Here is a 21,915-nt window from a genome sequence, read left to right on the forward strand (position 1 = left end):
GAGTTAACATTCAAATCTGGTATGATTCTTCTTCAGATAATTCTGTTTCTCTCTTCACAAATGCAGCCAGACCTGTTGAGTTTCTCCAGCATTCTTTTTGTTTCAGTTTCCCAACTATTCTTTACATCCTTCAAGAGATACAGATGGTTAGGTATTTTCTTTGGCATTTCCAATGCTTCAGAAGATTATCAACACACAATATGCAAGATAGTTCATGATCTTCCTGGATGATCTACTAGTCTCTGGATTGGAGACACAATGGAAGAAGTCACTGCTGACCATGATCAAAATCTAGGGTGACTGCTAGACAACATTCACCAGGTTGAACTTGAAGTTGAACAAAAAACTATATTACTATTAAAGGTAACTGAAGTCAAGTGATAGGCCATGTACTGACAGCAAAAGGTCTTTGCCCAGATTGCAAAAAGGTGAAACTGTAGTCAAACATGCAGCCAAACACAAACAATGAAATAAAGGATGACATCAGACTATGCAGTGTTCATAAAGACGTCCCAGACAGACCATGAATGAAACTGGGAATAGATCTCTTCACACTTGCTTGAACTGTTTGTCGTGATTACTACTGGCTACTGAACCAGCGAGCTTCACTATCTATCACTGAGATTGTCAATTGCCTAAAAGTATACTTCAGCTGTTAAGGTATTCTTGACATTGTAATGAATGACAATGGTCTTCAGTTCATGAGTGAAGAACTGAATTGCTTCATGAAAGATTGGGAAATTTAATACCACGTAGTCAGTGTTCCTGTCAATTATATTTTTCTTTTGTGAAGATCTCTGAGCTCCATGCATGACAGTGACCTTCAGGATCAGATTTCTCTCCAACACTGCAACAGTGATTGCCATGCCAGGCATGGACAGTTGGAGCAGCTGCATGTGTGTGAAGCTAAGAGGGAATGTGGTGCACAGCATCTCCACATTATTCCGAAATAAATAAAAAGACTAATGCAGCAGTTAAATTCACTGAAGAAATCATAAAGAAATTGTGCAAATTTCATAGACAGGATACTGGGCAATCTTCAAGCGGAAAAACATACCTATTGAAGGTATGGAAAATAGTCAATTCCAAAGGCCAATGTCACACTCTGCACAAATTACTCTCTCAATAATGAAAAAGCTACTGAAGCTAGAAGTAGTAACAGATGTGGGTGGAAAAACCAAGGTGAAATGTCAAAAAGCTATATTTCATTTCCACAGGATTGTTAAATGCCAGAGTTAAGCATTGGCAAACCAGTCAGGACACAAACATTTACAACAATTCTCAACAAAATCCAGCTCAAGTGGCAACTTTGGACCTGTTTAGAGGAGTTGTCACATCAATTGTATGCAGTGGAAGAGAGCTATCAGATATACTGTCGCAACTGCAAGCACATACACAAAATCCAGAAGCTGTTCCTCAGCTGATCAGGAAAAGGTGAATGCACCACCTACACAGAGCACATAGAAACCATCAGAACCTGAGGTCCACAGCCACACAATAACAGAAATAAAAGTGCAATGGTTAATATAGCAGACAAAAATGAGACTGGAATAATATTTTCTGCCAAATATATATCACCCAGATGAACAGCCATTACGATTCTTAATCCCGCATTGAAACAAGGTCGTCCCAATACCAGTCTGTGTACTAGCTTGAATCTGTGTTCCCCCATTCTACTCCTACAGTACATGCAGTAATTGTAGAGGCACGCATTGCACAAAGTATATTTAACACAGGAATGAGGCCAGTAGGTTGATTTAATATATCTGGTCTCATTTTGTTTGCCAAACATGATCTGTTCTCCCTGCACAAATGAATGACATTGCTTGCATTAGCCAGAATGCTCCAATAACTGCATTAAACAACAACTAAAGTTTTGTTAACTTCTTATTCATGCTGTTTTTCCATCAAACCACTGAAAGCTCAATGGAACAAGTTGATGAAATCTAAAAGATTTCGGATAAATACGTGGCATTGCATATTGGAAGGGAAACATCAGAAAATTTGTACTCAATGGATGGCATTAAATTGGCTAAGAATGAATATGAAAGATACCTAGGAATCCTAGCACACCCAATGCTCACCATCCCCAACAAATCCAGGCTGCATTCGACAATGCTAAGACAAGGTTCAACTTTATACACAGAATGGTACGGTATAGTAGAAGTAGTGATCAGGTTCTACAATGCTCTGGTCAAACCACACATCAAACTGGGTCAGTTCTGCTCACTGTCAAACAATGCAGGTATTCAAGTACTGGAGACAGTTAGAGAAAGCCCAGTAGGCCTCGTGCCAGAGGTTTATGAAGAAGGACTGAAGAAACTCAAGCTTTACAGCCTGGATAGATGACAACTGAGAGGTAATCTAATAGTGACACTAAGAGTTTCACATTTACCCCTGGCTTATCCTGTCCTCACAGAACTGTGCCTGTGATTGCCTATGATGTATGCCTGTAGGCCAGCAGTGCAAGTTTTTAAGCTGCAAGTAACAACTGACACCCTGAGACACACACACACACTTTGAAAAGGCTTTTCACATTAATTTGACACATGAGGTTAGATCATAAAAAGAGGCCAAACACACACCCATGATGATTGTAGTTGGAGGTCATAAATGTTCTCACAGATGTTGAAGCATCAAGTTTCACAGTCCAACATGAAGTAAAATTTCACTTTGACATTACAGAAGGTACAGAAATTAGACAGGAATTGAAAAAAAAAGTGTTCTTGACAAATAAGTGGCTGATACAAAGGACTATCATCCAATAGGAGTTTGTATGTAGAAGCAGGGCACATATTAGATATGTTCCAGGTTACTAACACTCACCTGTACTCAACCATTTCTGGACATAGCAAAAAGAAATGCCCCTTCCCAAAGACTCCACAAAACACAAAGATGACTTAGAATCTGAATGAGTATCGTAAATATATATAAAATTAGTGACCAGCAAGATCACAAGCAGTTCCTCAGGCAGCCTTTCAGGAATTCTCTGTGCCTCCACCTTGCAATTACACATCACTTAGGACTAGTACACTAAAAAGATAACAGCACAAATATTAAGATGGCCACAGAGTTGTTGGAGCAATACAGTTGCGCATAGTGACTATACATAGTCCTAACAAGGCAGACTCAGTGGGATTCACCATGAAAATTGAAACATCTGGTAGACAATTCTCCTGCTTCTAGAACTCAAAAAATCCCCTTTGGAAATTTTGGAGAGTTCCACCTCAATTAATACTTATCCAGAAAATGTACTCTAGGTCCTAGATAGCTGTTAAACTGACCCAACTCATCATGGATCCCTTTTCCCTATACTTTCAACTGTACTCCACTCCCCAGCTTAATCCCACACTCCTTGTCTCCTCCTTACCAGACCACCATCACCAACCCCACCAGACCCTTTTCAAATTACCAGTTTTGATATCCCTCACTCCTGCCAATCTGACCTGGCATTTCAACCCAACCTGACCCAACCCGAACATTCAAATTACCAGCAGCATGATTATGACTCACCTCACCCCCTTCCCCCAACGCAACACACCATCTCCCCCCACCACTCCACCTCAACTTGACCTGACCTTCCTCCTTTGATCTGACTCAACAAACGCCTTCCTCTCCTCTGCCATTGCACTGGAGAATACCCAACCCGACTCAACACTCTTTGGCTTGCTGCACCAGATACTTTCCTGACCAGAAACCCAGTCCTACTAGATTATTGACCCAACTTCCCCCTCAACTTCTGACCTACTGAAGCACTCATTCACTTACCTCGTACTCTGGCATCCCATTCACCTGCACACGGCAGCCTCACCACTTAGCATTTTACCTACAGCTACCTCCCCTCCACTAACTGCCTCACTAAACCCCTAACTTATCTGCATATTTACCCTTTCACAACAGCTATTAAAGTGGCTAGTGTGCTCCTGGGCATAGGATTCACAGAACACTGCAGATTGACTGCTGCAAGAGGTAGGCATCATTTCTATAATGATTTTCTGTCCTGCTGGATTCCTGGAGAAACTTATAACAGGAGCCCCTGTCCAAATCTCCAGAGCAGAATACAATGAGAAGTAAATGGGTAATTTTTAATCTTATCAAGAGATCCTGGACCAATGATCTTTTATGTTGGTCTGCAGCACACAAACTGAAAGGGTGGCAGAAGCAAATTCAGGAGGGAAATTTCCTATCAAAAGGAAATTGGTTATGTATTTGAAAGTAAAATATTCTCTGTGTTATAAAAAAAATGACCATGGGATCAGAGCTACTTGATAGTTCTTTCGAACAGCCAGAAAAGAAGCAGAGGGTTAAACGATCTCCTTCTGTCCTCTGTGATTTTTAAGATCATAATGCATTACCACATGTTCCGTGAGTAAAAAGCAGGAACACTACAACATCTTGCTAAAGATATAATATGTTAACCAGTAGTGAGATAAAGAACTAGGGAATCAACATTAAAACTTGCAGCTGTTGCTTTGTTTCAACATTGATATTTCAAGTGAAACAGTTGGAATAAATATGATTCATGTCAAAAAAAAAGAACATAATATCCAATTAAATGCAAGGTAAGATTTGAAATACTTAAGGATATTATTAAATTGGAGAGGGTGTAGAAAAGATTTATAAGCATGTTACCAGCACTGGAGAGTTTGATTTATAAGGAGAGGTGTTATGAAGATGTGCGTGTCCTGTACCTTTAAGAAAGTTAAAAGCTAGCAGAACAATCTGACAGCACCAAGTGTTCTGAACAAGATACAATGTAACGTTTTGGTCCAGCAGCTGGTGTAGCTGGTTGCCTGGAGACAGAAACAAATTTGAATTAGGCCAATCAGTTTAAATTATACTCCAGAAAATACCAAATTCTAATCAAGTTTGAAATTAGTACCTTGACAATATTGAAAGTCAATGACACAATCTGATGCTTTGAGGGTGTAAGACCTGGGAAAATTGAAAGCCACTAACTTCTGCAGACTGCCCGGAAAATTAGCTCTCTTAACGGTACATTTATCTATCAATCACCTGTGAAAGAGAAATTCTAAGAAAAAGAAAGTCCACAGAGGAAGGTACAAAGGGAAGATTCGACAGCTGCTTGGTTTTGAAATTTGTATTTTGGTAAATCTTGGTCGGGGATTTATCAGCCTAGTATTATGGAAGAGAAAGTAAAAGAGAGGTTAGAGGAAGGAGTGGTAAATAGGTGTTAGTTAATTATTCTCTGTTATACTTTAAGAAATAAAGTTGTCAATTTTTACTTTAAATAGCTCTTGGCCTCTTGAATTTTCACAGATTACCACAAGGGACAAATCCTTTCTGTGTTGCTGGTTTAAAATTAACAGAGGGGGTTTACCCCGTATCTTAACAGAGGGTAGTTGGGAGCACTGGAGGTTGAGGTATGACCTGACAGAAGTTTATAAAATCATGGGGGACATGGATAGAGTGAATATCAAAGGTCTTTTCTGTAGGGGAGGGGAGTTCAAAATTAAAGGGCATAATTTTAAGAGGTGAAGAGAAGGATTTAAAGGGAACCCGAGGGACAACATTTTCACACAAAGGAATGAAATGCCAGAGAAAGTAGTAGGTGCAGCTACAGCTACAACATTTAAAAGACATTTGGACACGTATGTAAATAGAGCAAGTTTTGAAGGAGATCAACCAAACACAGGCAAATGGGACTAGTTTAGTTTAGGAAACTTGATTGGCATGGACCAGTTGGACCAAAGGGTCTGTTTCTGTGCTGTAGGACTCCATAACTCTGTGATGCTACGATGATACTTTCCCAGATGTGATTATCTGTAATAAAAACATAAATTGCTGAAAAAGGGTCACTGGACCCAAAATGTTACGTCTGTTTTTTCAGATGCTGCTAGACCTGCTGAGTTTTTTCAGCAAATTCTGTTTTTGTTGTAGATTTCTAACATCCTTGGTGCTTTGTTATATTTTGATTATTTGTATGGATACTAAACAATGACATACATAAAACGATAGTAAGTATCACTTTCTCTGAATGTAGCTAATTCTTCAGAGTTTTCTCCAATGTCTGTATTTGAGAGAATTTCTGAACTAAATGCAGTATCCACTGCATTGCAAAAGAATAAGAACTGAAAGTTAGTCATCTAGGACAGTAGCTTCAAAGCTCATCCTAGTGTTTAATAGAGCCAAAGGAAATTTCTGAGAACCATACATCTTTCATTCTTGAGTCACTCAGAGAACTTCTTAGTGGGAGCAGATGACAAGCTGTTACACCCAGCTATCCAGCATGAAAGATTGACCCAACATGCAAAGTTGTTGCTGTTAAAAGTGCAGGAATTCATTCTAAATTCTGTTCTGGAATGCAAAAATTGTTTGGTCACTTGGACCTCAGGAATTATTTTTATAGATGGTTTTAATTTAGTTGACTTGGACGGTAAAATTAAAATGTGGCTTTTTTGTTATGTCGGGAATACAGGTATTCATGAGTTGACTGCAATTTGGGAAAGAATAGATCAGGGGTTTTTTTGTTTAGTTTCTCATTATGTATTTAAAGCACTTAGCTATAATTTACTGTCTTTTACCTCTGGCTGAAGATTGTCTTACTCCACCCCCTCTCCTTTCTGTGTACTCTTCCTTCAGTACACTTTTTGTAATCTTTCACAGATGTCTAACAAACATTGACCAGCATTCACAACAGATCTTAGGGCAATGGGTCTGGGTGAGTTGCGCTTCGGCAGGTCGGTGTGGACTTGTTGGGCTGAAGGGCCTGTTTCCACACTGTAAGTAATCTAACCTAATCTAATCTAATCTAATCCAATCTAATCTGTGGAGGAATCTTAGAGCCATAAGGCATGGAAACAAACCCTTCAATTTAACTTGTCTATGCTGACCATGTTTTCCATCTATTTGTCCTACATGAAACATTACCCTCAAAATGTGTGATACTTTTAAAAGAAATAGAAAGGCAGTCACTTGGAATCTGCAAAGAAATTGGCCAGGATCAGAAATTAACAAAGACAAACATTGCCTTACTGATCTCAATTTTTAAAAAATATAATGAGCTTTAAAAGCATGGGCAAATGTAACCAAATGTTGGGAATATATGAAATTTGTGCACATTAACAAATTAGCAATTTTACTCCTGCTTGTAACTAATAATAAAACATTTAAACTTTCTAATTTCAATTATTAGCTTTGTGTTATAAATAGATCTTCTTATTGAGAAGTTAAACAGATGGTTTCTTAAGCACCTAACCACTATTTTTGTGACTTGGAACGCAGTACTGGTATTACATTAAATGTGATAACTGCTGCATGTGAACAGAACAAATTGTCAGTGGAAATCAAAGAGCTCCTTAAGTTCAGCAGTTATGTGGAGATGTAATTTCTGTACTCCTTCACCTGAAGGTATTGTAAATGTCAAAGTTTGCACCTTGACAACTCTAATTTGCATTAGCACAAGATTCCAATCCTCTCCAGCCAACATTACTGCAAATGAAGATCCTTAAATTATTCATAAATATTTTTAGATGTGACATATATAGAATCATTAATTGAAACTGGAAATCAATGCAAAGGAACTATTACTTTTAAAAAGACAGTTTTAAAATAGTCTAACTTAATCTTGTCTAGTACTTAGAACATAGAACAGTACAGCAGAGTATAGGCACTTCAACCCATGATGTTGTGTCGAACATTTATCTTAACCTAAGGTTAACCTGACCTACATACCCCTCAATTTACTGCCATCCATGTGCATGTCCAGTAGTTACTTAAATGTCCCTAATGTATCTGATTCTACTCCATCACTGACAATGCATTCCACACACCCACCACTCTCTGCATAAAGAACCTACCTCTGACATTTCCCCTAAACCTTCCTCCAATCACCTTAAAATTATGATCCCTCGTGATAACCATTTCTGCCCTGGGGAAAAGTCTCTGGCTATCTACTCTACCTATGCCTCTCTTTACCTTGTACACTTTTATCAAGCCATCTCTCATCCTTCTCTCCAGTGTGAAAAGCACTAGCTCACTCAACCTCTCTTCATAAGACAGGCCCTCCAATCCAGGCAGCACCCTGGCAAATCTCCTCTGCACCCTCTCTAAAGCATCTACGTCCTTCCAGAACTGGACACAATATTCCAAGTATGGTCTAAGCAGGGTTTTATAGAACTGCAGCAAAACCTCACGGCTCTTAAATTCATCCCCTTGTTAATGAAAGCCAAAACACCATATGCCTTCTTAACAACCCTATCAACATGGGTGGCAACTTTGAGGGATTGATTTACGTGGACCCCAAGATCCTGCTGTTCCTCCACACTGCCAAGAGTCCTGTCTTTAACCTTGTATTCGGCATTCAAATTCGACCTTCCAAAATGAATCACTTCACATTTATCCAGGTTGAACACTACTATTTCAGCAAAGTAAAATAAATTGTGGTCCACAAGTTTCTTGTGATACTATGACAATAGGTGAATACAACACAAGCAACACTGTCACGAATCAATTATGTATCTCTGGTCTACAATTTTACAGAAGTGTAACATTTAAAAATCCTTATCTTCTGCCTTTTCAAGTAATAACTCATGCTGGTTCCACAAACACTGACATTATTAAATAAATAGTTTTATTGGAGGTATTGCCTGTGGTTTAATGAAACTCACAGAAACATAACATTCAGCTAGCACCTGAGACTCTCATCACTATCATTAGATATGCCCCTTAACACTGCAGGACAAACCCACCAGAGCTGGAGGCAAAGTTGAGAGGTAGTAAACAGTAAGGAGGGATTGGCCTTGGAGCCCTCAACAGTGCCTCCAAATACCAATGTTATGGCTTCAGGACAAACACGGACAAAGAAACCCATTGAATGCCATCTTTCATCACTTTATAATCAATATTTCTTCATGTTAAATATCATTTAGAAGGACCACTGAGGATAAGGGCACTGCATGAACTTGGATTGCATTCAATTTGTGTCACCAAGAATAACCTAGTAGCAACATTGCTGACTAACTCCTGAGCAACATAGCTGTTCGATTGGATCTGCAGCAGGAGGTGAAAGAACCAACACAATGGAAAACCCTATTTGAACCTTGCCTTCATCAATGTATCTCTAATAGCTCCATCTGTATATGGTGGTATTTATAGGAGTGACTACCTTGTGGAGACAAAGTCCACCTTCATGCCAAGGCCATGTCCAACAGTTTGTGAGGCATGATCACTACTTTAAGGGTGACAGATGCACAATAGATTTGACAGCTCAAGACTGGGTATCCGTAATGTACTGTGTCCAACAGCAACAGCAAAATTGTACATTAGCATAATTTTTAAGCACATGTCATGTTATGTGATCCACTCTATTACTACCACTAAGTCATGAGACTAACCTTAATTCAATAAGAAATGTTACAAAGCATGTCAGGAGCAGCTCTAAATGTATCTAAAAATGAGATGCTTATCAAACTGTGGAAGCAGCATTCAATATTTTGAAATTGTCCGATCTCTCAGTGGGAGAGCATTTCAGTGATAGTGATCAAACCCCCTGACCTTTACTGTACTCATGGAGAGGGGTAGGAGCAGACAGCGTGGGAAAGTATTTATTTGGGGGAGGGGAAATGACAATGCTATTAGGTAGGAACTGGGGTGCCTAAATTGGGAACAGATGCTCTCAGGGAAATGCACAACAAATGTGGAAGTTGTTTAGGAAGAACTTGCTGATTGTGCTGGACAGGTTTGTCCCACTGAAGCAAGAAAGGAATGGTAGGTTGAAAGAACCTTGCGTGACAAGGGATGTGGAACATCTCTCTAGTCAAGAGGAAGAAGGAAGCTTATTTATGGTTGAGGAGGCAAGGATCAGACAGGGCTTTAGATGGTTACAAGATAGCCAAGAATGGACTTAGGAGAGCTAGAAGGGGGCATGAAAATGCTATAGCAGTAGAATTAAGGAAAACCCTAAGGCACTTATGTGAGGAACAAGAGGATGGCCAGAGAGAGGGTAGAGCCAATTAGGGATAGTGGAGGGAACTTTTATCTGGAGTCAGAGGAAGTAAGGGAGGTCCTGAATTAATACTTTGCTCTAGTATTCACTACTGAGAGGGACCTTGATGTTTCTGAGGGTAGTGTGAAACAGACTGAGATGCTAGAAAAGTTGGTTTTAGGAAGCAGGATGTGCTAAAACTTTAGAAAAAAAATTAAGGGTAGATAGATATGACTCTATATATCCCCTGGGCCAGAAGGATATACTCTAGATTATTACAGGAAGTGAGGGAAGAGATACCTGCATCTTTGGTGATGATATTTGCTTCCTCACTGTCCACTGGAGTAGTGCCAGATGATTGGAGGGTGGCAAATGTTATTGCCTTGTTCAAGAAAGGGAATATGAATAATCCTGGGAATTACAGACCAGTCAGTCTTACGTCAGGAGAGGGCAAAGTATTGGAGAGTATTCTGAGAGACAGGATTTATGATTAGAGATAGTCAGCATGGCTTTGTGAGGGGCAGGTCATTTCTTACAAACCTTATTTAATTTGTTGGGGATGTGACAAAACACACTGATGAAGGTAGAGCAGTGGATGTGGTGTACATGGATTTTAGCAAGGCATTAGATAAAGTTCCCCATGGTAGGCTCATTAAGAATGTAAGGAGGCATGGGATACAGGGAAACCTGTCTGGCTGGATACTGAATTGGCTAGCCCAGAGAAGACAGAGGGTGATGGTTGAAGGCAAGTATTTAGCCTGGAGCTCCATGACCAGTGGTGTTCTGCAGAGATCGGTTCTGGGACTTCTGCTCTTGTGATTTTATAAATGACTTGGATGAGGAAGTTGAAGGGTGGGTTAGTAAGTTTGCCGATGACACGAAGGTTGGTGGAGTTGTGGATACTGTAGAGGGCTGTTGTGGGTTGCAACAAGACATTGACAGGATGCAGAACTGGGCTGATAAGTGGCAGATGGAGTTCAACCTGGAAAAGTGTGAAGTGATTCACTTTGGAAAGTCAAATTTGAATGTGGAATACAGGGTTAAAAGAAGGATTCTTGGCAGCGTGGAGGAACAGAGGGGTCTTGGGGTCCATGTCCATAGATTCCCTCAAAGTTGTCACCTAGGTTGATAGGGTTGTTAGGAAGGCGTTTGGTATATTGGCTTTCATTAGCAGGGAGATTGAGTTTAAGACCCACACGGATATGCTGCAACTCTATCGAGCCTGGTTAGACCACACTGGGAATACTGTGTTCAGTTCTGGTCGCCTCATTATAAGAAAGATGTGGAAGCTTTAGAGAGGGTGCAGAGGAGATTTACCAGGCTCCTGCCTAGACTGGAGGGCATGACATTTATTAGAGAGCTAGAACTTTTATCATTGGAGCAAAGAAGCATGAGAGGTGGCTTGATAGAGGTTTATAAGATGTTGAGAGGCAAAGAAAGAGTGGATAGCTAGATACTTTTTTCCCAGGACAGAAATTTCTATCATGAGGAATCATAATTTTAAGGTGATTGGAGGAAGGTTTAGGGGAGATGTCAGAGGTAGGTTCTTTACACAGAGAGTGGTGAGTGCGTGGAATGCATTGCCAGCAGTGGTTGTAAAGTCAGATACATTAGGGACTTTTAAGTGACTCTTGGCTAGGCACATGGAAGTTAGTACAATGAAGGGTATGTAGGTTGGTCTGATCTTAGAGTAGGATAAAAGGCCTGCACAACATTGAGGGCCAAAGGGCTTCTACTGTGCTGTGCTTAACAATGAAACAACTAATGGGAAGAGCAAGCCCATCCTCAATGATGGCAGAGTCCAGCTTGTGAGAAAATATTCATAATTCTAAATATTCAAATCCTAGTGGGCAAACTAATATTTCCTTGACCTTCAAAATCAAATCTGAGGAAAATAAAAAAAAGTCAATGCTACATTGTAACAATTTTAATTTAATTCACAATTTACACTTAATTCAAAATTTGCAACAAATAGTCTTTCCCTTAAATAATTAACATTGACATGGGAAAACAGAGCAGCCACATCCACCAAGACAAGTATTGGATTAAAGTAAAAGACTTAAAATGCTTTCAGTAAAGATCCTGAAGATTAGGAGGCTGTTAGAATTCAGCAAAAGAAGACAAAGAAACGTATAAAGGAAAAGGTAGAAAATAAGAGTAGAACTCCAGAATTTTCTAGATTGTAGAATAGCCCTCATGGGCTGAAGGTAGCAAGCATAACCAGAATATTTTTTAAAAAGAGATAAAACAGGGAGCTATTGGCCATTAATAGTAAGGAAAATGCTAGCATCTACTATTTTGGGATGTGGTTAACAGCAGGGAAGAAATTGGACCATGAATAGAGAATTCCACCTCTCAAACCTGTTCAGTAACGATTGATAAAATCAGAGAAATCTGATATTGGCCTGAACTTCATTTTGTCACCTGTTTCGCGTAATCCTTGAGTTAGAACATTCAAAAATGGACCCCCTTACTCCTGCTCTGCCATTCAGCGAGGTCATGGCTGAACTGGTTTTAATCTCAAATCCGCATTTCTGCCTAACCTTTGATTATCTTTAACTTTCTTGCTAAATGAGAATCTACCTACCTCTGATCTAAAAATTTTCAAGACTCTGCTTCCACCGCCTTTACATGAAGAGAGATCTAACGACTCACAATCCTCTGAAAGAAAGAACATTGCCTCAGCTCCATTTTAAATGGGCAAGTTGCCTATTGGTTCAAAAATATATCTCATTCCTGATCATATTGAACGACTCAGCTTCCACAGTTCTCAATATTCAAACAGAACTACAAAGATGCTCAACACTCTGGGAAACTAAATCCTTCTTGAGCTTCAACTTACACATACATATCATTCTGAAACTATGCCCAGGTGTAGTCACACCAAAAGTGCTGTAGCAATGTAGCAAGACTTTCTCACTATTAAACTCCACATGCTTTCAATTGTTGTGAAAGTTACCTATTGGGGCTCTGGTGAAGTTTTCCCAGGTGAAGGTTGAGCATCTTAGTCCATGCTCATTTCCAGCAGCATTAGGTCTATTCCAGGCATGTTTGCATTCCCTTTCAACACTTCAGGATGGCTTGGCCATTTAGAGTGTACTGATTTGGTGGGAAAGTCAATGCTCAGGACACTCTATGGGGGGTGAAAGAAGAAACCAGGAGTTCTGAGAGACCAGAGGAAATTAAATGAGCATAAATCCCAAAGAGAAGGAGGAATCTCCTGAGAAACTAGGAGGAGAATAAGAAGCAACAACCAACAGTGGAATTGACATAGAACCTCTGAGGCATGACTTAGTGCTGCATGCTGGGAGAGACCCTAAAAGTACTGAGAAAAACTGAGTTTAGCCAGGGAGTTGTGTCTTGTCTGGAAGATGAGGTTAAACCATTTAGAGGTGAGCATGTTGTCAAACACTCCATGTTGACCAATATTGGAGGGAGTAATGATGTGTAGCCTTTTGAGAGTGAAAAGTGAAATCCTGCTGCAGGAAGATTGAATGTTAACAAGACTTTTGTGATTCACAGTAATCTGGTGGAGCTTCTATCAAAATTATGGGACTTGTCCTGGTTATATCTGCCACTTAATGTGCAGGTTTAGCATTTGACCACATATTGCTTGTTATTTCATATTTATTTCATGCTAATTCTGGATCTTAGAGTATAAGATAGGTATTATAAGCTGATTTATTTTTTGACTTGGATTAGTAAAGTATATGCTTGGTTGCTCAAATATGTGGAATTCAGTGGCTTTATACTATTAGTAAGGACTTGAGATCTGCAAACTTCACCTCCATTAAACAAAAAGTTACCAGTCCCTAACTGGATCATAATCTGGTCCTGGTGTCATAGCACAATAAGGACCAACATTCCATATGCCTTCCTAATAATTGCTACACCTACGTATGAACATTCTGTGATTCATGTGGAGCTTGGGTGTTGAGAAGAGGAGGTGTGGGGGCTTGGTCTCCTTGATAAGTCAAGGACTCAGTTTTATAGCTAGCCAGGAGCTAGAGCAGATTATAATCCCACTAGACTTTCTTGGTGAACTAGTCACATAACTAAATCAAAAACATCCCAAGCCTACAATACTAATTCAGAGTTGGAACTTTTTTGATGTGTTCTAAATGCTGCAGAATTGCCCATTGGAAGTTTTATCTTCCTGCAGAGTTGATTGCATTGAGACTTCTGTGTGGTCCCAATACATTACTCCAGTTTACCCCTCAGCAAAGACTATCTGAGCCAATATTCTTGAGGAACTGGACAGAGTAGGGATTGGGAAGATGTTTCTCTTAGCTGGGAAATCTAGAACTAGAAGGGCAACATCTCAGACTAAGACATCATCCTTTAGAAGTGAAATGTGCAGACATGCATTCATGCAAATAGAGGAGGATCTTTGCAATTCTCTACTCCAAAGAACCATGAAAGATCAGTTATTGACCACATTCAACAGACATTGGTGCAGTTCTGAACACTGAGGAAATTAGGAGATTATGGAAATAGTGCAGAAATATATAATTGATGCAGGAGATTAGCCATGATTATATTGAATTACAGAGTGAACATGAAAAACAGACTGGCTTGGTCTAGTTCTTACTTTGGACATGTATGCTCGAGTGCAAAAGACAAAGCAGAGTTATTTGCAATAATCTGCAGCCAGAAGTGCTCTGAGGGTAATTTACCTCAATCTTATCCTGAGGTTCCCAACATCAGAAGTGTTAGGTAAAAGCTAAGTCCTGTGAACAAAAGCAGGACAAATCAAATTCAGTTAATTATCACCCACCAATCATCACTGAGGTGACTGAAGGGATTGTTAACAATTCTATCAACTGGCATTTACTCACAAATAACCTTCACATTAATGCTCAGTTTGGGTTTTGCCAGAATCATTCAGCTCCAGACCTTAGTACAACATTGATGCAAACATGGACAAAAGAGCTGAATTCTAGAGATAAGATGAGAATGGAACAAAGACCTAGTAGAACTGACCACAATGGGAATCGTGGGGAAACCTTTCACTAGCAGAAGTTATACGTAACATAAAAGATGATGGTTATGTTTGTTGAAAGCTACATTCCCTCATTTTTTCCGCATGGGCATCTGAGGTCTATGCATTGCAGCAACTTCTGCAAACATAAGTCACTGTATTGGCATGCTAATCAGCATGCAAGGATACTTGCAGCTTAGCGAGAACATAGGTTGGAAGCCAATCATCTCAACCCTCAGATATCACTAAATGAGTTCCTCAGGACAGGATCCTATCGTCCTCAACAGCTTTGCCAATGACATTTCCTCCATCATAAGATCATAAGTGAAGATGTTCATTTATGACTGCATAGTATTCAGGTCCATTTGCAACTCCTCAGATAATGTAGCCTACCATACCTGCATGTAGCAAGACTTGGACAACATTCAGAGCTGAAAATGTGTTGCTGGAAAAGCGCAGCAGGTCAGGCAGCATCCAGGGAACAGGAGAATTGACGTTTCGGGCATAAACCCTTCTTCAGGAATGTTGGACAACATTCACCCTTGGCAAAAGTGAGGACCGCAGATGCTGGAGATTACAGTCAAGAGTGTGGTGCTGGAAAAGCACAGCAGGTCAGGCAGCATCCGAGGAGCAGGAAAATCAATGTTTTGGGCAAAAGCGCTATTCCTGATTAAAGGCTTTTGCCCGAAACTTTGCTTTTCCTGCTCCTCAGATGCTGCCTGACCTGCTATGCTTTTCCAGCACCACACTCTTGACAACATTCATGCTTGAACCAATAAACACAAAGTAATATTTTTAGTACAGAACTGCCAGGCGATGCTAACTCCAAGAAGACAGTGTCTAGCCAGTTCTCTAGATATTAAATGGGATCATCATTGTCAAATCCCACAATTATCATTGTAAACTTAACTGGACTCTAGTCATTCAAATACTGGACCAAGGCTATGGTGAATAACTCGCATTCCAACTCCCAGAGTCTATGTATCATCTTTAAGACACATGTCAGGAGGTGGAATCAAATTGCCTGCATGAAAACAGAAATTGAACACAATTCAAGAAAAAAATAGGCTTGACTGAAACCAATTCCTGCACCTTAAACATTTATTCCCTCCTCCACCGATGCATTTTATCTGCAGTGAGTACCAGCTTCAAGATGCATTCTAGAAATTAGCAAAGACTGATCTGACAAAGAACACTGAGTGATGCATGGAAACACCACTCTCTCCAAGTTCCACTAAAGGCCACACACAATTCTGACTTGGAAGTATATCACTGTTCCTTAACTATTGCTGTGCTACTATCCTAGAACCCCCAATTGAACTGCACTGAGGGAAATTTTAACAACATGGCCGACAGCAATTGGTTCACCTCTGGCTTTGAAATCAATTGAGAATAATCAATAAATGTTGACTTTGCCAGAGTGAAATCTCAAAAATTAATTAAATAACTGTTGGATTTAGGGTAAGCTTGCCAATTGGATGCAGATAGTTCTTCTATAATGCAACCACTGAGTTCTTGTGCAGCCCTGCATTATAGAAAAATAGCAGTTTAGAAACAGCGAGTAAAATGTCGATGTAATCATATTACAGCCAACACATATTGTTAGAAACAGTGTCCCAAAGTCATTAATCGTGTTACAGCAAATTTGCATAAACAAAACGCACATAACAGAATGGCCTGTACATAATTAGCTTAACAGAGAGTGGTGGTGGAGGGTTGCTATTTGGACTGGGTGCCTGTTACTAGCAATGTTTCACAGGGATTGGTTCTGAGTCCTCTTTTGTTTGTCATTTATATAAATTATTTGGATGAGAACACAGAAGGTATGATTAGGAAGCTTGTGGATGACATCAACATTGGTGGCATAGTAGATAGTGAAGAATGTTTTCTAAGGTTACAAAGGGAGTACATCGGCTGAAAAATGGCAGATGCAGTTCAATCTGGATAAATACAAGGTATTGCAATTTGGTACAACAAGAAGGGTGGAGATTATACAAGTAATGGTAGGGCCTTGGGTAATGTTAAGATTAGAGTGGTGCTGGAAAAGCACATCAGGTGAGGCAGCAGCCGAGGAGCAGGAAAATCAATGTTTTGGGCAAAGTGCCTTCATCAGCTTTTGCCCGAAACGTCGATTTTCCTGCTCGTCGAATGCTGCCTGAGCTGCTGTGCTTTTCCAGCATCACTCTAATCTTGACTCTAATCCCCAGCATGTGCAGTACCCACCTCCGCCTTGGGTAGTGTTGTAGAAGAGAGGGACTTAGGGGTGCAGATACATAAATCTTTGAAGTTTGCATCACATATGGACAAGAAGGTTAAAAAGACATTTGGTGTGCTTGTCTTCATTGCTGAGTCCTTTGAGTCTAGGAGATGGGAAGTCATGTTGAAGTTCAACAGAACATTGGTGAGGCCTCTTCTGGAATACTGTGTCCAGTTCTGGTTGCCAAATTATAGGAAGGATATTATTAAGGTTGAGAGGGTTCAGGAGAGATTCACTAGGATGTTGCCGGGTATGGAAGGTTTGAGTTATAAAGAAAGGCTGGATAGTTTGGGGCTTTCTTCAGTGAAGCATAGGACATTGAGAGGTGACCTTTTCAAAGTTTGTAAAATAACGAGGGGTATAGATAGAGTTAATGGTGGTTGTCTTTTCCCTGGGATGGGGGTTACAAGACTAGAGGGCACATTTTTAAGATGAGAGGGAAATGTTTCTAAAATACATTTTGAGTTGGTGTGTGGAATGAACTTCCTGAGGAAGTGGTGGATGTGAGCACAATTGCAATGTTTAAAATACATTTCAGGGAACATCTCTAGGACACAAGAACTAAACAACCCCACTGCTCTGTGGCTGACCACTTCAGCTCTCCCTCCCATTCTACCAAGGACATGTAAGTTCTAGGCTTCCTCCACCACCAAATCCAAGCCAACTGACGAATGGAAGAAGAATGTCTCATCTTCCACCTTGGGATGCTTCAACCATATGGTATCAACATTGTCTTCACTAGTTTCCAAATCTCCCTTCCCCCTACCTCATCCCAGATTCTCCAATGCAGCACCATTCTCTTCGCTTGTCCTACCTGTCCATTTTCCTTCTTACCTATCTGCTCCACCTTCCCCACCGACCTATCACAATCACCCCTGACCTGTACCGACCTATTGTTTTCCCCCAGCCCCACCCCACACTTCTATTTATCTCTCAGCCCCCTTCCCCTCCCCACCTCCCACATTCCTGATGAAGGGTTTATGCCCGAAATGTCGATTCTCCCGCTCCTCAGATGCTGCCTGACCGGCTGTGCTTTTCTAGCGCCACATTTTTTGACTCTGGTTTACTAACTCTGGCAATGCATTTAATTTGTGCACTTAAAATATTTATCTCAAATTTTCTTAAATCCGATATTTTGGTTTGGTATGGTCCTTCATTTTAAGCCCTTCAATCATTGAAAACAGGCTATAATAAATCTACTCTTCCATCTTTTTATTAATTTTAAACCTCCAGTTCACTGCCCTCAGTGAGACTCAGCTACCTGAGGAGGGTCAGCTAATGGAAACTGGTGTAGGTTACACATTCTTTTGGAGTGGTTGGGAAAAGAAGAATAATGTAAAGGAGAGTGGTTTTTGCTGTCATGAAACATCCCTTGAACAAGTTGACTTGCCTTCAAGTGAGCGTCATCATTTAAATGGTTCTTAAACTCTTCCTGGACAGCAACAGACAAGAAACCTTCTGAATGTATAGATCCACCATGATCAACCCTAGTGAAGTCATGGACAAGTGCTATGATGGGTTCCACTCCTTGACTGCTATGGTACCAAAGTCAGACAAGCTAACCATTCCTGGTGAGTTCAAACCAAGATTAGGCTTGGGATGGTGTCATTCTGAAAAAGGGAGTTGGCAGTTCTAACAGCAGTTGTCTTCTTTTACTGAAGATGTAACCTGAGCCTGAGCTCTTCATCAACAACAGCTTTCTGCCTCTCTAGTTGAAACAAGATATCTTATTTGCACCCTGTTCTATAGTTTGGCACCTAATTGATCATGTCACTGCCAGACAGAGGGACAGACAGGATCTGCATGCAACAAAACCCATGAACTGACTGCTGGATTCACCATTGTCTTATCATTTCAAAATTCAACATTCAAGATTTATCTCTTGAAACATCCCCAAGGCCCAAAGTCCAAATATGTCTCAATATCAGGTCCAAACAAGCAGTCATGAAGGAATCTCTTTAAAGAATTTTGAGTGTTACCTGTGTCACGAAAAATCAGCACTGATATGAAATGCTGACTTACCTGTCTCTTCAGAACAGATTTCTGGACAGAGACTGAGGCCTACAACTTCTGCCATGCTATGGGGGTTTGTGCACACAGAGCAAGGCTGATTATGCACGTTCAGCGCAGCATCTGAGCCTTTTATGTAATAACTGTAGATACAGATTTGTATCTGCATTGTGGAGTATGCAAAGGGTGAACATTGCATCGGGACTGCAAGAAACCCTGTCTACAAGACTTGGTATAGCACAAATGGGAAGTCCGTGAAACATAGTCAAGTGCACAGCAGCAGGGAAACAGGTTCCATATCCAAAAGGTGCTCTGCAGCAAGTTGCAGGAAATTTAGGATCCAGTAGATGCAGCTATAAGCTAGGGTTCGCACTCAGGAAAAGCCTGCTGGAGCAATAAAGTCTTGGATAACACTCTGCAATCCACTGATGGTTTTCAGTGCAGATGAATTTCAGGCTAAAGAGGCTCATATTTGCTTGGTACAGCTGAAAAATATCAATGTTTGGAGGAATCCAAGGATACTTGCAGCTTAGTGATACTAGTAATCAAGCAGGAAATCGGAGATACATGCGGTAAAGGACCATCTGTAATAATGGGTACTTTAATCTGCATATAGATTGGGCAAAACATATTAGTCAGAATACTGTACAGGAGAAATTCCTACAGTGTATATAGATAGTTTTCTGTACCAATATATTAAGTAGCCAACCACATAACAGGCCATCTTAGAAGGATATTGTACAATGAGAAAGGAATAATTGGGAATGCAACTGTGAGAGTTGGGGATGAACAACCATAATATGACAGCATTTTTCATAAAGATAAAGAGTAAGGAAAATAAACAAAGAACTGCGGATGCTGTAAATCAGAAACAAAACAGAAATTTGAAAAACAGAAACAATAGGTGGAGATGGAGCCCAGAGAGAGAGAGAAGGCAGCTAGGCAGACGAAGGAATGGCTAAAGATCAGCCTTGAAGAATCAATAGCTGCTAATGGGGACCACTTGTGGCTGACAATGGGTTGTTTGCTATTGCAGCCCATGTGATGACAAGGTCTTGCGTGTGGGGTTGAGGTAAGGACATGGGAGAAGATGCTCAGGTCCTAAAATTATTGAACTCGATATTGAGTCTTGAAGGCTGCAAGGTCCCTAAGTGAATAATGAGGTGCTGCTTTTCAAGCTTGTGCTGAGCTTTGCTGGAGCACTGCAGCAAGCTTGAGACAGAGATGTTGGTGCTTTCAGTGTCAGGTAACAGTGTCATTGTCAGGGTCATTTTGCATTAAAAAGGTAAGTGTTCAGCAAAGTGGTCTCCACAATATTGAGCAGACCACATTGTGAGCAGCGAATACAGTTGACCAGATTGAACAAAGTGTGGGTAAGTTGCTGTTTTAGAATTAGAATGAGCCTTATTGTGACATGTACTCACATGAAGAAAAACATCTTTCCTGCAACAGTTCTGTAACTGTGACTTTTAACTAATAAGTCAGAGACATTTTAAGAGGAATCTGACCACCTTGTGTCACTTCACAACTAATGGAAGCATTTGGAGAAAAATGACTGAAACAGCCATAAGGATCATGAGAAGTGTCATGACGATCACTTCAACATCAGTACCTGGGAATAAAGACTGCTGAACATGTGTTTCTTGTTTTTCCCTCTCTGTCAGTCTGTAAGGGGGAGTTTATTATATGCTGATGGTTAACCTGCAACTAGAGTTTAATTATTTGTAATAAATACTAATTGTTGTTCAGTTCAGAAACCCACTCCACATCTTCTATCAACCTGGATCTGTAAAGGTCAGAAATATTGTGAAACTTTGCATATTTTTAAAAAAATTAACTTTTGCATTGATTCTGAAAATAGCAGAGTTTGATTTTCAGTGTGCTCTCAATGAGTTGTAACAGTGGCTAAAGAGTTAATTAATGCATTTGTGTTAACTTTGCAAAATTCTCTACATTTAGGAAAGTTCCATCATGCCGGTCATGAAAGAGAGTAAAGCTGGACATATATTAAACCTCAAGGGAATTGTGAGGAGTTAGTATTATTTTGTGAAAGAGATATCATGTTTAACTAACTTATTTAAGTTTTTTGAAGGAGTAATGTGTGTTGTGGATAAAAGGAAGCCTGTACACACAGTACTTGGATTTCCAGAAGGCATTATAAGAAGGTGTCACCTTAAAGATTATGTTAGAAAATAAATGGTCATGGTGCAAGGACAAAATATTACCATGGATAGGTAACTGGTTGGCTGGCAGAAAACAGACAGTATGCATAAATGAGCGTTTCTCTGATTGACCAGACCTGACAAGTGGGGTGTCGAAGGTGTCTGTGCTGTGTTCTCAACTTTTTACAATTTACATCAACAACTTAGGCAACAGGAGCAAAGTCATGGTAGCTAAATTCACAGATGACACAAAGATAGGTAGGAAAGTATTTTGTGAAGAAAACATAGATAATTTGGGATGGATATAGAAAGGTTTAGTGAGTGGGCAAAAATCTGGCAGTGGGAGAAAAATGAGGGAAAATGTGAAGTTGTATGTTTTGGTGGGAAGAATAAAAAAGCAAAGCACACTTAAATAAGGAGCGCAGAATTCTGAGGTACAAACAGTCCTAGCTGTTCTAGTGCATTTATCACAAAATGGTAGTATGCAGGTACAACACATAGCTGGAAATGTGTTGCTGGAAAAGCGCAGCAGGTCAGGCAGCATCCAGGGAACAGGAGA

At 40.1% G+C, this 21,915-nt stretch overlaps 1 protein-coding gene across 1 annotated transcript in view; it reads right to left on the reverse strand.

Moving 5' to 3' along the window:
• Positions 1–15,904: 15,904 nt before the first annotated feature.
• LOC122553261 overlaps positions 15,905–21,915 on the reverse strand; it is a 24,792-nt gene continuing 18,781 nt past the window's right edge. Inside the window, exon 4 of the mRNA XM_043696846.1 lies at positions 15,905–15,951. Coding sequence (XP_043552781.1) covers positions 15,905–15,951 — 47 coding nt within the window. The remainder of the gene's footprint in view (positions 15,952–21,915) is intronic.

The sequence above is a fragment of the Chiloscyllium plagiosum genome, chromosome 9, assembly GCF_004010195.1.
Source record: "Chiloscyllium plagiosum isolate BGI_BamShark_2017 chromosome 9, ASM401019v2, whole genome shotgun sequence".
In the NCBI taxonomy this organism is placed as follows: Eukaryota; Metazoa; Chordata; class Chondrichthyes; order Orectolobiformes; family Hemiscylliidae; genus Chiloscyllium; species Chiloscyllium plagiosum.